This window comes from Gorilla gorilla, chromosome 19 (genome assembly GCF_029281585.2).
Source record: "Gorilla gorilla gorilla isolate KB3781 chromosome 19, NHGRI_mGorGor1-v2.1_pri, whole genome shotgun sequence".
Classification (NCBI taxonomy): Eukaryota; Metazoa; Chordata; class Mammalia; order Primates; family Hominidae; genus Gorilla; species Gorilla gorilla.
Genome location: NC_073243.2, coordinates 43,134,221 through 43,146,564, shown reverse-complemented (window position 1 = coordinate 43,146,564; position 12,344 = coordinate 43,134,221). Strand labels below are relative to the sequence as shown.

The following is a 12,344-nucleotide window of genomic DNA, read 5'->3' as shown; positions in this document are numbered from 1 at the left end:
GGGTTATTTTTACCATCTCTTTATGGTATTTCATTGAGCAGAGGTAATTTATTTTTCTATCCATTATTCCATTTTGTTGTGATATATGAGTCTATTGTCCATTTAGATCATATTTTTAGAAACATCCTAACAACCTTGAGTAGTTTCAGAGGCATATCAGCATCAGTAAAAGATGCTTAAAAATCCTGAATAGCATGAATAAATAAAATTGTCAGTAAATAATAGTGAAGTCATCCTTGATTCTTATGGCAGTCACTATCAGTGGTTATTGGCCAATATTTTAGACGTGTCTTTTAACTCCAAATTGTTTTTTTTTTATTTCAACTCTGTCACCTTGCATTGTCTTCAGTCAAGTTTTATTATAACTTGGACATAGAAGTCTCTCTTTTGCAAGAAAAATAGGGGTGAGTTCAGGATTTGTATTCTTTCCATCTTTAGTAAGTCATTCATCATTTTTAAAAGTGAATCCATAAAAAAAGGTGAGCTACATAAAATCAGACCCTGTTTGATACAAATTATGTTTAAAATAATTTTGTTTTATAAATACTTGTTATATAAATACTTGTTATATGCCAGGTGCTTGTCTAAATTCTTAAAATGCATTGGCTCATTTAATCTTAGCAACATCCCCTATCATGTAATTGCTGTTGTTTTTTTCATTGTATGGGCCAGAAATCTGAGGCACAGAGAGACTGTTTAACTGAGTGACTGTTTCCTCTTCCCTTGTTTTCTCAGTAAGAATACGGTAAGCAGTTTTAGAACCCAACGTCTTGGCTCTTTTAAAGGAATTTACATGGCATTTTTTCAGATAAACCTTGTAATTAATAAAGCTGACCTGGTCGTCAGTCAAAATGAAATCGTTGCTGTCTCTAAATTCTGTATGTGCCTACGGAAGACACCCCCAAGACCATTTTTAGTCATACACACATACTTTATGTTTCTAACAGCTCTTCTCTGAAGTGTTTATTTTATTGAAGACATTAGTATCATATACTTATTAGGCTCAATATTCCTATTTTTTCCTCCAAAATGAAATTTTAGCTTCCAGAATTACTCCTTTTGCCAACAGACAGAAGGAACTATTTAGATGATGGACTGCAGGTGCTGTAGTGTGAAAGTTCAATTATTTTTTCTCCTTATTGATTGTTGATAAAAGTGATGAGCGAAAACTAGGAAAGCTACTTCTCTATTTTTCTCAGTTTCTTTGTGTTTCTATTCTTTAAATATTAGGGCAAAAACTGTGTAAAACTTCTTAGTAGTTGCAGGTTTTTCTTTTCTAAAGCTAAGCTGAATCACTCTTAGATTCTTATTTCCCTGGGTTAACTGTTAGTCATTTAGCCAATCAGAAATTAACTATTTAAAAAATCAAAATGTAGAATATATACGAATAAAATTGCAAGCACTTTGAAAATATAGTTTAAACTTTACAGATAATTTCAGCTGTTGTCTGAGTGCCAGACTGAAATGTAAACATTATAATATCTGTATCCTTTGGCTATTATGGAAACTGCAAAATTGCTAAATGTTAAAAATGCTATATTCGGAAATTTGAAAGATTTAGCCAGATGAAGTAAATCAGTCATCCCAGAGAATACTCAGTGTTGTGGTTTCTTGAAACATCACAGTTTGCAGTTAAAATTAATTTTTGGAGCTTTTCCAATGTGATATTCAGATAATTCTTAATTTTGAAATAAGTACTATAGAATTGTATCAGTAGGAAGACATTCTCCCATATGTTTCTTACCAGATAAATTATTTTCTGCTGAAAGTACAGAAATAAAAATATAAATACTCATAAAAATATGAAGTATGTCTATTAAATGATATGATTTAATAAAAAGTAGAAACTTGTATGTGCATATGAATACTATCCTTTGCAAAATGGTTACCTGGAGAGACTAAATGCTTACTGAATGATATCATGACTCAGAACATGGTTTTGGAACTCTAATTGCCTGAAGAACTAGCAGCATAATTTTTTGTGTAAATCTTCATTCTTTGGACCCTTCTCTGAAGTCAATAGATACTGTTCCTGTGCAAGTACAGTTGCATGGTATCTTGAGCCTGGTGTGTTTTGGAATTTTCACTTTTAGAAAGGTAACGTCCCTGTTCTGTACATAACAGACCAGCAACAGTGGGGCCAGCTGCTCATAATCAAATATATTAATATTTCTGCAGCAGTTTGAATCAACATTCATACTAAGTAGATTAAATAAATATTTTAAACAGCTTCCCATCAGTTCAGTTGGTGCTTTGCCACCAAAAGAGATTACTGTAAACTTAGGAACAAACTTCTGAGTTTGTGGGTTTTGAAATCTTGGATACAGGATTGTGGACATTGATTTACCTTTGAAACATATCTATAGATTCTTAATTCTGTTTTTCTATTTGCTAATTTCCTTATCTTTCCTCTTATCACCACTGCTTATCTCCTGCTTGCATTGATTTTATTTTATTTTTTTCTTGATTTCTTGACTTGATTTAGTTCATGTGTTTTATTTCTTTTTTCTTAGTGAGAAGTGTTTAAGGCCATGACTATACTTACTGAATAGAGCTTTGATTTATCTCATAAGTCTAGTAGTGCTCTCATTTTGTTATTGCTTGTAAAATAATCTCATTACATTATAAAAATTCCTCTTTGTCTCAATATGTACTTAGTAAGATGTTTTATAATTTCAAGTTATAGGAATAATTTTTAAGCTTTAGGCATTAATTTCTAGTTTTGCTGCATTGCAATGTTTCAGTATTTATGAAGGATACTCTTAATATAATGATTTTTAAAAAAATGCTTACTAGAACTGACATTTTAAAATAAGTAGTATCTTTCAAAATACGCTTATTCTAACCATGTTTCCATTTACTAAAAAATTTCTGAGTCTCTTTTATTAGAATTAAGGAGTTTACCTCTGACTAAAAATGAAAACAATTAGTTTCTTTGCTTTTTAGTTAAATGTTTCAGATTGATTAAAAGCAGGGTTATTTAGCTATTCATGTTTCTTGTCTTTCCTTGTTCCAAATGTTGAATGACGATTTTCAAAAAGCAAATCTACAGGCATGGAACAAAAAACTCACCACCACTTGAAGGTTTTTTTTTATTTTAAGTTATAATCTCAGCCCCCTACTCCCTCCAAAGAAAAGCAAGAAAGAAAATTCAATTCCAGATTTTAAGACAGTGGCTTTATTGGGAAAAGGATCTTCTTTAATCCCTCCCCTGTTTTACTCATGCCACACACTGATGCATTGTAAAGAGAGGTTTCATTGCCTTATTGACGATCTCACATCATACCATTTATTTCATGTTATTTACCTAAAAGTCAGCATTTGATTTTGAGCAGCAGTAAACTCGGGGGTGCCATGTTCAATTGAGAACTAATCTGTGATACAGTGCTCCCTAATGTCACTCCAGTGGTCGCTTTCTTGCTTTGGCTTTGACTGGTTCCGATCCGTTTTCAGAGCCTGGGTTTTCTCCAGAGAGAAAACTATCTTTTGGGAAATTATAAACAAATGAGGCAAAATATGGAAAGCATTTTGAACTCTGAGAGAGAACATCAAGTTATACATTTAGGCAGTCGTTCTTATAACTTTAACATGAAAAAGAAACAGTAAAAATGGTGGTATTGCCCAAGTTTAACTCATCGATCTCTCCTGTTCATTTGGAGAGTTTCTTTCTGAGGTAGTTATGTGACCTCACTTTGGTTTTTTTCAGTCATCCTGTTCCTCCCAGGAGAAGTTGCATCAGTTACCATACCAACCAACACCAGACGAATTACACTTCTTATCGAAACATTTCTGTACCACCGAAAGCATCGCCACTGAGAACAGATGCAGGAACACGCCGATGCGCCCCCGTTCCCGAAGTCTGAGGTGTGTGGGCCTGGCTGAAAACCATTACTTAGTTGGATTCTCTATTTTCAAACATTTTGAGTGAACACTTCGGTCCTTTAGGTCATATGTGTGTTAACTGACTTGCAAACTATTACAAATATAGTGTGATGTTTCCATGTACACATAATATTGTTAATTACCATTGAAAGGCATCTTATAATTTAACTTTTCAGTTCTCACAGTTTGCTGATTGCAGCAGTAGTAATCACGATGGTCTTGGGACTACCTATGAAAACATCTAGCCACTGGAAATTTCAAGGCAGTGCAAAAGCAGTTAATGTTGTTATGTTAAGAGGCAACAGCTTCGTGGAAATAGAAGGACAACAAGAACAGGAGGATTTTTTAAAATTCCAGATTCCATATTACAAAATATCTTTTTATTCTTTCTTCCCATCTTAAGTCTTACTTTTCTCTAAGACTGTGAACACATTTTTAGGAGTTTGCGTCACCTGAAGTTTGTGGATGCCAAATGTAGTCCACCTAACACTGAGTAGGGCCAGTTTTACTGTGAGTTTGTTTCCTCAGAAAGCAGAATCTAAACAGAGCTTCTTGTTCAGGATGTTTCTTAGGGAGTGCTTTCAAAATTAGCACCTGTGGGAGGGAAGGGAGAGGCAGGACTGGGCAGAGGGAGAAGTCCAGCAGCCTTAGCCGACTCCATGGAGAGCTCGGGAATGACAGGACTCAGCAGAGTTGCTCCCCTGGGCCAAATGCTACTTCTTTTATATCCCTACCTCAGTCACTGGGTCCCTCACTGGATGTGGCACCCTGGGAAAGACTCAGCCTCAGGCGAGATGACTCCTTGCAGCTGATGCCATCCCTGCAGGGACTGACAGCTGAAGGTTTCTGTGGACAGCACTCCCAGAAGCCGGGCAACAGGTCCTTCTTTGAAGGAGGGATCAGGATAGGGCATCACCTTATCCGCTGCAGTATGAGATCCTGATGCTATAGAATTAGTGCACTTTGATATATTAAGGTTTTATTATATTAAAAAATAGCTTATTTATTAGGTGGTCAGTTGAATATCAAAGTTTAATGAGAAGCAATTTCCCTTTGTACTTTTTGTCTTTACTTAGTCTCATAAACTAATACTAAATATAGCCACACTGGATAATTGTGAGACATGTTAGATTATTCTGAGATATGGAATTAACAGCTGGTTTTACTATTTCATCTACAGGCACCATGTTTTACTACATTGGTGCCATTTTTTGTTTTATTAAAGGAATTCCTAAGGTATGTAGTATAAGCTGTATCCACTTAGGAATATAAACACACTGAAGTTGCACAACTATATATCACTAGGAAGGAAGATAAACCTACTATTGAAAGAGTAAAGAAGAATGCACAATAGTTGTATGCCTCTGTTTCATATAATACATAATGCCTACCTCAGCATCCTAGATAAATATTTGCTAGGCTAGAAAATGGATCTCAATTATGACACCTGTGCCATGGAAGACTTTCAGACTTCTTCAGTGATGTGTGGCAGACTGCAGATGTATGATAAAAGTGTGAAATTACACTGTTAAATGTGTCCTGGATGTTGCTCTTTGTAGCTATCCTATTTTATTTTATTTTGCAGTTTGTTAATTGTTTTCCAGATCTTATGCAAGCTCATACTACATGCAGAATATAATTTCAATTTACAAACATTTTCTGAACTAGTATTGTATTGTAACTATGATGATTTTGTGGCATTCCACTTCTTGAGCTTTCTTTTTCAGTCCTATTCATAGTATCTTTGTGTTTATGGGAATGTATGTGTGCATGTGTACTAATGACTGATTTTGTAGTTTATTATCTGATATACTTTTCTTACAAAGGTTGCATAGTTCTTTTGATGCAACTGACTGTTTATAAATAAAAAGCTTATTTTCATTTCATGCTGTGGCAAATTTAAAAGGGTAATTTGCTTTGCTTGCAGCCCTGGACGTTCTCCCGCCTGCTGTGACCATGAAATAATTATGATGAACCATGTCTACAAAGAAAGGTTCCCAAAGGTAATGAATTGAATTGAAGATGCCTAGCATCTAAACGAACAGGCACCGTAGGTTTAGAGTCTGTAAGGTTGTTTTGTTATAGGAAGTAAGGGTCCAATCTAGTAATGATTTGCATAAAACAGGTCCATAGTCTTCTTAGAAAGAGAAAATAACTAAAAAAAAATGTTAAGCTAACAACTGCTGAGAACTAGCTGTGCTCTATGTGTGCTGAGCTGGCTCTAAAGTGAACCTGCCACTTGTGCACCACACACGGGGTGGGCCTGGTGAGGTGCCGTAGGGAGGGTCTACTTTGAAAGGCCTCTAGACTGTGCACTCTGTACCCATATTCTGGGCCTGCTGCCATATTGTTAAGTAGAGACTGTTTTTCTCCGTTAGAAGCCTGTAGATTGGTGTGTCATGAGAGCTGTTGTTGTTGTTGTTGTTTTTCCACATTACTTTTCTGTGATTTCCTATCTCTTTAGACATTGTATTTCTAAACCTATTAATTTAGAAGAGAAGGCACAGTTGTCGTGTTCTCCAGTTAGACTGGTAAAGGAACATGAATTGAGAGAGCAATTGTGAAGGGCTGCTGCCAAGACCCTGGCTGCAAGGACCTGCTCTCAGATGGTCCCATTAGCTCACCTTGTTTCCACATCTTTCCCACCAAAGCATTTCTGCACATTTGGGAGAAGGCCACTCTTCACGTTTTTCCGATCCACCCCCACGGCCTGTGTTGCCCTAAGCAGGAGAACAAATGAAAATCTTTGGTTTCATAAATCAACAGTAGAGTACTTATTATTTGCAACTAACCCAACATTGATGTCATTGATTAAAGCTGTTTTAGCTATTTATCACATGTCACTTGCTCACCAGGGAAACAGATACTGACTCTTACCTAGTTAATGCAGGTTAGGATATTAGAGGGGAGGAGGAGGGAGGAAGGAGAGGGAGTCTCCCTGCATATGTAATTAATGTAAGCAAGGAATATGGATTAGGCAGTGGGTGACCAGAGAGAATGAAATGAAAGTTGGAAAGGAAATTTTAGATTTATTTTACCAAGGGAGTCCCCTGGGACTTTTACATAGGATATAGATTTGTGGCAAAAGAAGATGATATAAGATGTGTGCTCCTGGCACATTAAAACCTAGCCCAAAAGATACATTTTTAGCTTAGGTTGTGGAACTCTAGCAACAACCTGATGTTTAAGTACAAAAACATAAAGAAATGTTTGATATTTTGGACAGTCCATCTGAAAGAGCCCAAGATCTTAAATGAAAGCGTAACAATTCACAGATATAATCTGAGTTACTTGAAGAAGCTTACAGAGACCATTTTACATTTGATAGAACACAGAAAAGGGAGATTATCATTCTGAAATGTTGATTTCACTTATGTACCCTCAGATCTGTATTTCACATGCTGAGGCTGCTGCTTTTTTATAGCAACTTTTTAGGAACAGTTTTAGCTTCACAAAAAAATTGAGCAGATGGTGCAGAGATTTCCCATGTACCTGGGAAGGCTATGCATGAATGCCCCCAACATGCATTAGGGTTCATTCAGCCTTTGTGTTGTATAATCAATGGGTTCAGACAAATGTCTGATGACATGTATGTACCATTATTTTATCAGAAGTGAGGCTTCTTTTAAATTTGATTTCTAGAATCCCATTTAACAACTTGTGGAGGTCTCTGAAAATGCTGTAAAAATGTGATGATTGAATTGTTTACATGTGTGTTTCCTCGTATTACATCTGTGTATGTGTGTCTTCTCTATATAGGCTACAGCTCAGATGGAAGAACGTCTAAAGGAAATTATCACCAGCTACTCTCCTGACAACGTTCTACCCTTAGCAGATGGAGTGCTTAGTTTCACTCACCACCAGATTATTGAACTGGCTCGAGATTGCTTGGATAAATCCCACCAGGGCCTCATCACCTCACGATACTTCCTTGAATTACAGCACAAATTAGATAAGTTGCTACAGGAGGTAAGAACCATGTACCATATAGTTTTCTGATTTATTTTGCTTTTCCCTGAAAAAAATTTTTTTTTGCTTACAAGTTATAACCATGAAATGGAGTTCACATTCCAGAGAAGCAAAAAAGAAGGAAAAAAAAAAACCTCACCTGATTGCTACTTGCTATAAACTGATTCTGGTCTTTATTTATAGTAATAGAAAATTAATGTAATAACCTTTACAGGAATCTTAGGACCCAACAATCTATGACTCTAGGATAAGTGGATTGTGAAGGATTTTGAAGCAGTGATTTTTTCCCCCTTTAAGCATAAAGTTATAAATTGCCTGAGCGTATGTGTGTTATTTGATGATGCTATCTAGTTCTGTATCTGAAAAAGCTAAATGGAAAATTGCTGGCTTCTTCCAGGCTGTGTGTTCTATTAATTAACCTGCATGTGGTGTTGAGTAGTAAATGGCAACTTATATTTTCATTAGTGTCAGTTCTTCTTCTAACAAAATATCCAATTTCCAAAATGACAGATAAACACAGGACCTGTCTAGGCCTAACACTTGCATGCCTAGCACCTGATAACACCCAGGACAGGAAGAGAGTCTGTATGGGGGAATGGAATGCATGTATAATATTGCTCTTCTGGCTGAAATTGACCAGCCACAGCCTAAAATGAAACTTATTTAGTCTATGTATTTGTATATATTGTATTTTTGTATCTCACAGGGCACAAATTATGCCTTTGCAAACATAATTTTAGATAGTTTTCTCTAGACATGAATATGTAAATAATTGCAGAAAACTGAAGGAAAATATTAGCATCCTAATTTTTGAGAACTCTATCTGTCCTTGCCCCTGCAGAATTTAGCTGGCGAGATAAGATCCTTCTCTGGCTGGCAGCCGCTGCTTTTCTCCCCTTTGCCCTCTAGGCCTTCTATACTCTTTCCCGATTTCTCACATTGCAACCAACTGCAGTCCACTGATGCAGTCAGTCCCTTTCAGACTATCCTTAGGGTGAACACATTGTTTTGGGGTTTTTCTGTTAATTTCTAACTTGGCATGGACCTGTTCTCTCCCGTAAACTAAAAGGAAAATGAATTTTACAGGAAAATGATCATGCATTTGGGTTTCCTGGTGAAGTAAAATTGCTAAATGAGTTACATTACAATGTAAAATTGCTGTAAGAGTTGCCACATGCTTACACTTAAAATTGTATTTATCTCATCACACACAGATGACAGTCGTGGACTGTTCCCAGTCCACAGGCTGCCCTTTGACTTCTCTACACTAGAGTATAAAGTCTCTGTGGACAGGGATATTATCTGCTTTGTTCACCTAGGATGGTGTGTGACACATAGAAGGACTTTAATATTTTTTGAGTGAATGGCTTCTGATACCCCTCAACTCACTGACATCCTCCTTATTGTCATATCCACTGGACATTTTACTGGAATATTACTGCATTCAGCAGTGTTAAAACCCTCCTTTTCTCTGCCTTCCTTTTAATTTATTGTTCTTGGGACATCTCTGACCATTTCTTCTCTGCCTCTTCCAGGGGTTTCTCTTCCAACTCCTGTTTTCCACAAGTTTTCTCATGATCTCATCTTTAGTCTACTCCTCCTCCCTCTCTCCTAGTGATCTTGTCGGCTGTCTTGGATTAAAGACCTATAGACTCTAATGGCTTCAAATCCTTACCTCAGACCAGTAGTGATCTCTCACATTTCAGAATCATGGATCCACCTGCCTACTGAATATCTTTCTACCTTGGCAGCCCACTGAAGCAGCAGTCCCAACCTATATAAAACTAGACAGCATTTCCTCAACCATGCATGCTTCTCCCACATTCTTTTCATCCATCAATGGCACCACCATCTATCCAGTCACCTGCTAGAACTCTGAGAATACTAGACTCCCTCTCTCCCTTCATCAAGCAACCCATTAGACCTTCATAGTTTACTTCCTAAATATTTCTACAACCCTTCTTTCCTGTTCTATAATCACTACCTGGCTCAGACCCTCATCCAGCTCAGACCCTCATCCTCACCAATCTGCCTCCCTCCAGTCTTAACTCTTCAAATTCATACTTTTATGCAGCTGCAAGAATATCTATCTAAAACTCTTTATTGGCTCTATCTTGCCCGTAAGTAAAACCATAACATGGCCTGTTGCTGTGCCCTTCCTCTCAATGCATTTAGCCATAATGAATTGTACTGACTTCTGCGGTCTCACTTTACCAGCAGACAGGGGGCTCTTTGAGCAACAGGAGTCACCTCTAACTCCCTGGTACTGAGTTCAGTGCCTGGTGTTTATCGGTTCCTCAGAAACCATGGAAGGGAGGAAGGAAGAAAATAGATACAACTGCATGCCAAAATATTCAACCTATTAGGATGTATCAAGTAATCTAATTCTGCTGTTGCTTTAATCAAATCAGAGTCCAGAAAATGCTGGAAACACTATGCATATTACTATTTATGAGAATATTTTGAAAGTTATGTTTGCTAAATGGTGCACTTTTGAACAGAAGAGGCAGACACAGGAATTCTGTAGTCAGCCTCTGTGAGATACTCCTAATTCTGCAATTCTGTCCCAGGATATTACCATAGTTACCAGCTTAGTCTTGTGTTTTTCATTCCTTTATAGGCATGCCCTGAAAAGGGTAGGATTGCTATCCAAAGCTATTTACACTGAAATCCCCTACTTAATTTTGTTTCTGTGACAGACACTGCAGAATTTCATGACAATTAAAATAAAATCTTAGGGTTTCACAGATCATGTGAATGGGTCCTGTTATTATTTTTAAAATATTGATTTTTAAAGAAATTTCTTTTTTGGCCAGAGAAGCATGTATACTTGTGGCATAAAGGTCTTGTTGGGCATAAATAAGAATGGTTTCTTGTTTAGCTTTACAGATAAAGAGCTTCCTTCAGTCCTTTTGTAAAAATTTAAACTATTTGCATAATCACATTTACAGTATTTTTCCAGAACTTGGAGCTAATCCATTGCAGAGGGGCCTGCCCTTTTTAGATAGAGCCAAATTGTGAAACTTGCCTTGGTTTCCCCAGGATGCAGTTGTCAGTTCCCAACTGTGACATTCTGTGCTCTGTAGGCCTATCTCCTAGCCATTTTTCCCATTGTCTGTCTTTTGCATAACCCAGGTAAAATCCCCCTAAGGTTTGAGCAGCTTAATGCCTTTTTGAAGTCCTGAGGCCTAAGACAATTCCAGATGAATGCTTTTATGTCTCCATTCTTTTTTGCACTTAGAGAAGTTTAGCCAAAGACAATAAAATACATAGGAAGCTCTAACCTACTCTCAAATCTAGGTCATGGTTATGTTTTGTAGTGGCCAACCCTTAAAATACAGACACAGGGTATCCGTTAGTGTTTACCCTTTGGAGCTTGCTGGTAACAGCCGGGAACAAATTTCTCTTCATGGGCTAATCGTGTCTTTATTTTGTGTTGTTTTAACAGGGCTTCTTCTCCCCACTTAAGTTATTAGATAAAATACTGTTTGAGTTAATGTAAATTATATGTTTTATCCGTGATTATGGCTGATTATTCTTAGAACTAAGAAGTTAGAATAAACTGATTATGATTTTTGAAATGAAATTTATTTAATCTAAACTGACTTTTTAAGTTTATTAAGATACAAAATTCTCATTTCTCTTTGAAGAGACAATCCAAAATGTGTTTAGGCTTTTCAGATTTTCTTTATATTCCTGAATTTATAAACCAAAAATTATTATAGTAAGAAGAAAGTTCAGTATCCTGCCCAAAGTGTCAACTAAGAAGTTAGGTGTTTTTTTGCTTCATCTTTAAAGTTTCTGTTTAGTTTGGTTGAGGATAAATCATAAAGAAGATGTAACCGTATTTTTTGGCATTCACTGGATCTTCCAAAAATCTATTTTTGTTGCAAAGCAAAAATTGGGAAGAAAATTTAAAGACAGTTTCAATATTTGAGATGTATATATATGTGCATTGTTATATATGTCCTAACATCCTTCCTGGTTACTAGGACCTGTCGTTATAGTTACTAGTTGGTGTTCTTTGAACACTTTCTATTCTACGATTATTCACCAATGGTCATTTTTCCTTTTATTTTAATGTCAGAAGTTAACTGTTTTACTTTTGCCTGTATATGGTTTTTGTACCTGTGTTTTGGAAAATGGCTTTTAATTTGATGGCTTAAATTCAGCAGACATATTACTTCTGAGTACAATCATTTTTTATAAATTTGGTCTCTGCCAGTTCTTTTCATGGGGTACGGGATCGTTCCTTGTCATGGTAAAGCACCTTCAAGAATGATTGTAAATGTTTATTACTGTGTTTGTGAAATTATATTGTACCAGCATCACAATGAAATGTTATTTTTTAATCCTTAGAGGAAAGTAAATCATAAAAACAAAGATTAAGAGAGCCTAAAAGTGAACATACAGAGAAGTTTATGTTAAAACCTCTAAAACTTGTTTTATGCCTGTCTTGATACAGACTTATCTGATTTTTTTCAAGAAAATAT

General features: G+C 36.3%; 1 protein-coding gene across 15 annotated transcripts in view; it reads left to right on the top strand.

Annotated features, from left to right (window-relative positions):
* MAST4 (microtubule associated serine/threonine kinase family member 4) overlaps positions 1–12,344 on the top strand; it is a 569,247-nt gene that overhangs the window by 496,464 nt on the left and 60,439 nt on the right. For all 15 annotated transcript variants that reach the window (XM_055367639.2, XM_031003271.3, XM_055367638.2 and 12 more), the window contains 3 exons: positions 3,707–3,864; positions 5,810–5,885; positions 7,642–7,851. In XM_055367639.2, coding sequence (XP_055223614.1) covers positions 3,707–3,864; positions 5,810–5,885; positions 7,642–7,851 — 444 coding nt within the window. The remainder of the gene's footprint in view (positions 1–3,706; positions 3,865–5,809; positions 5,886–7,641; positions 7,852–12,344) is intronic.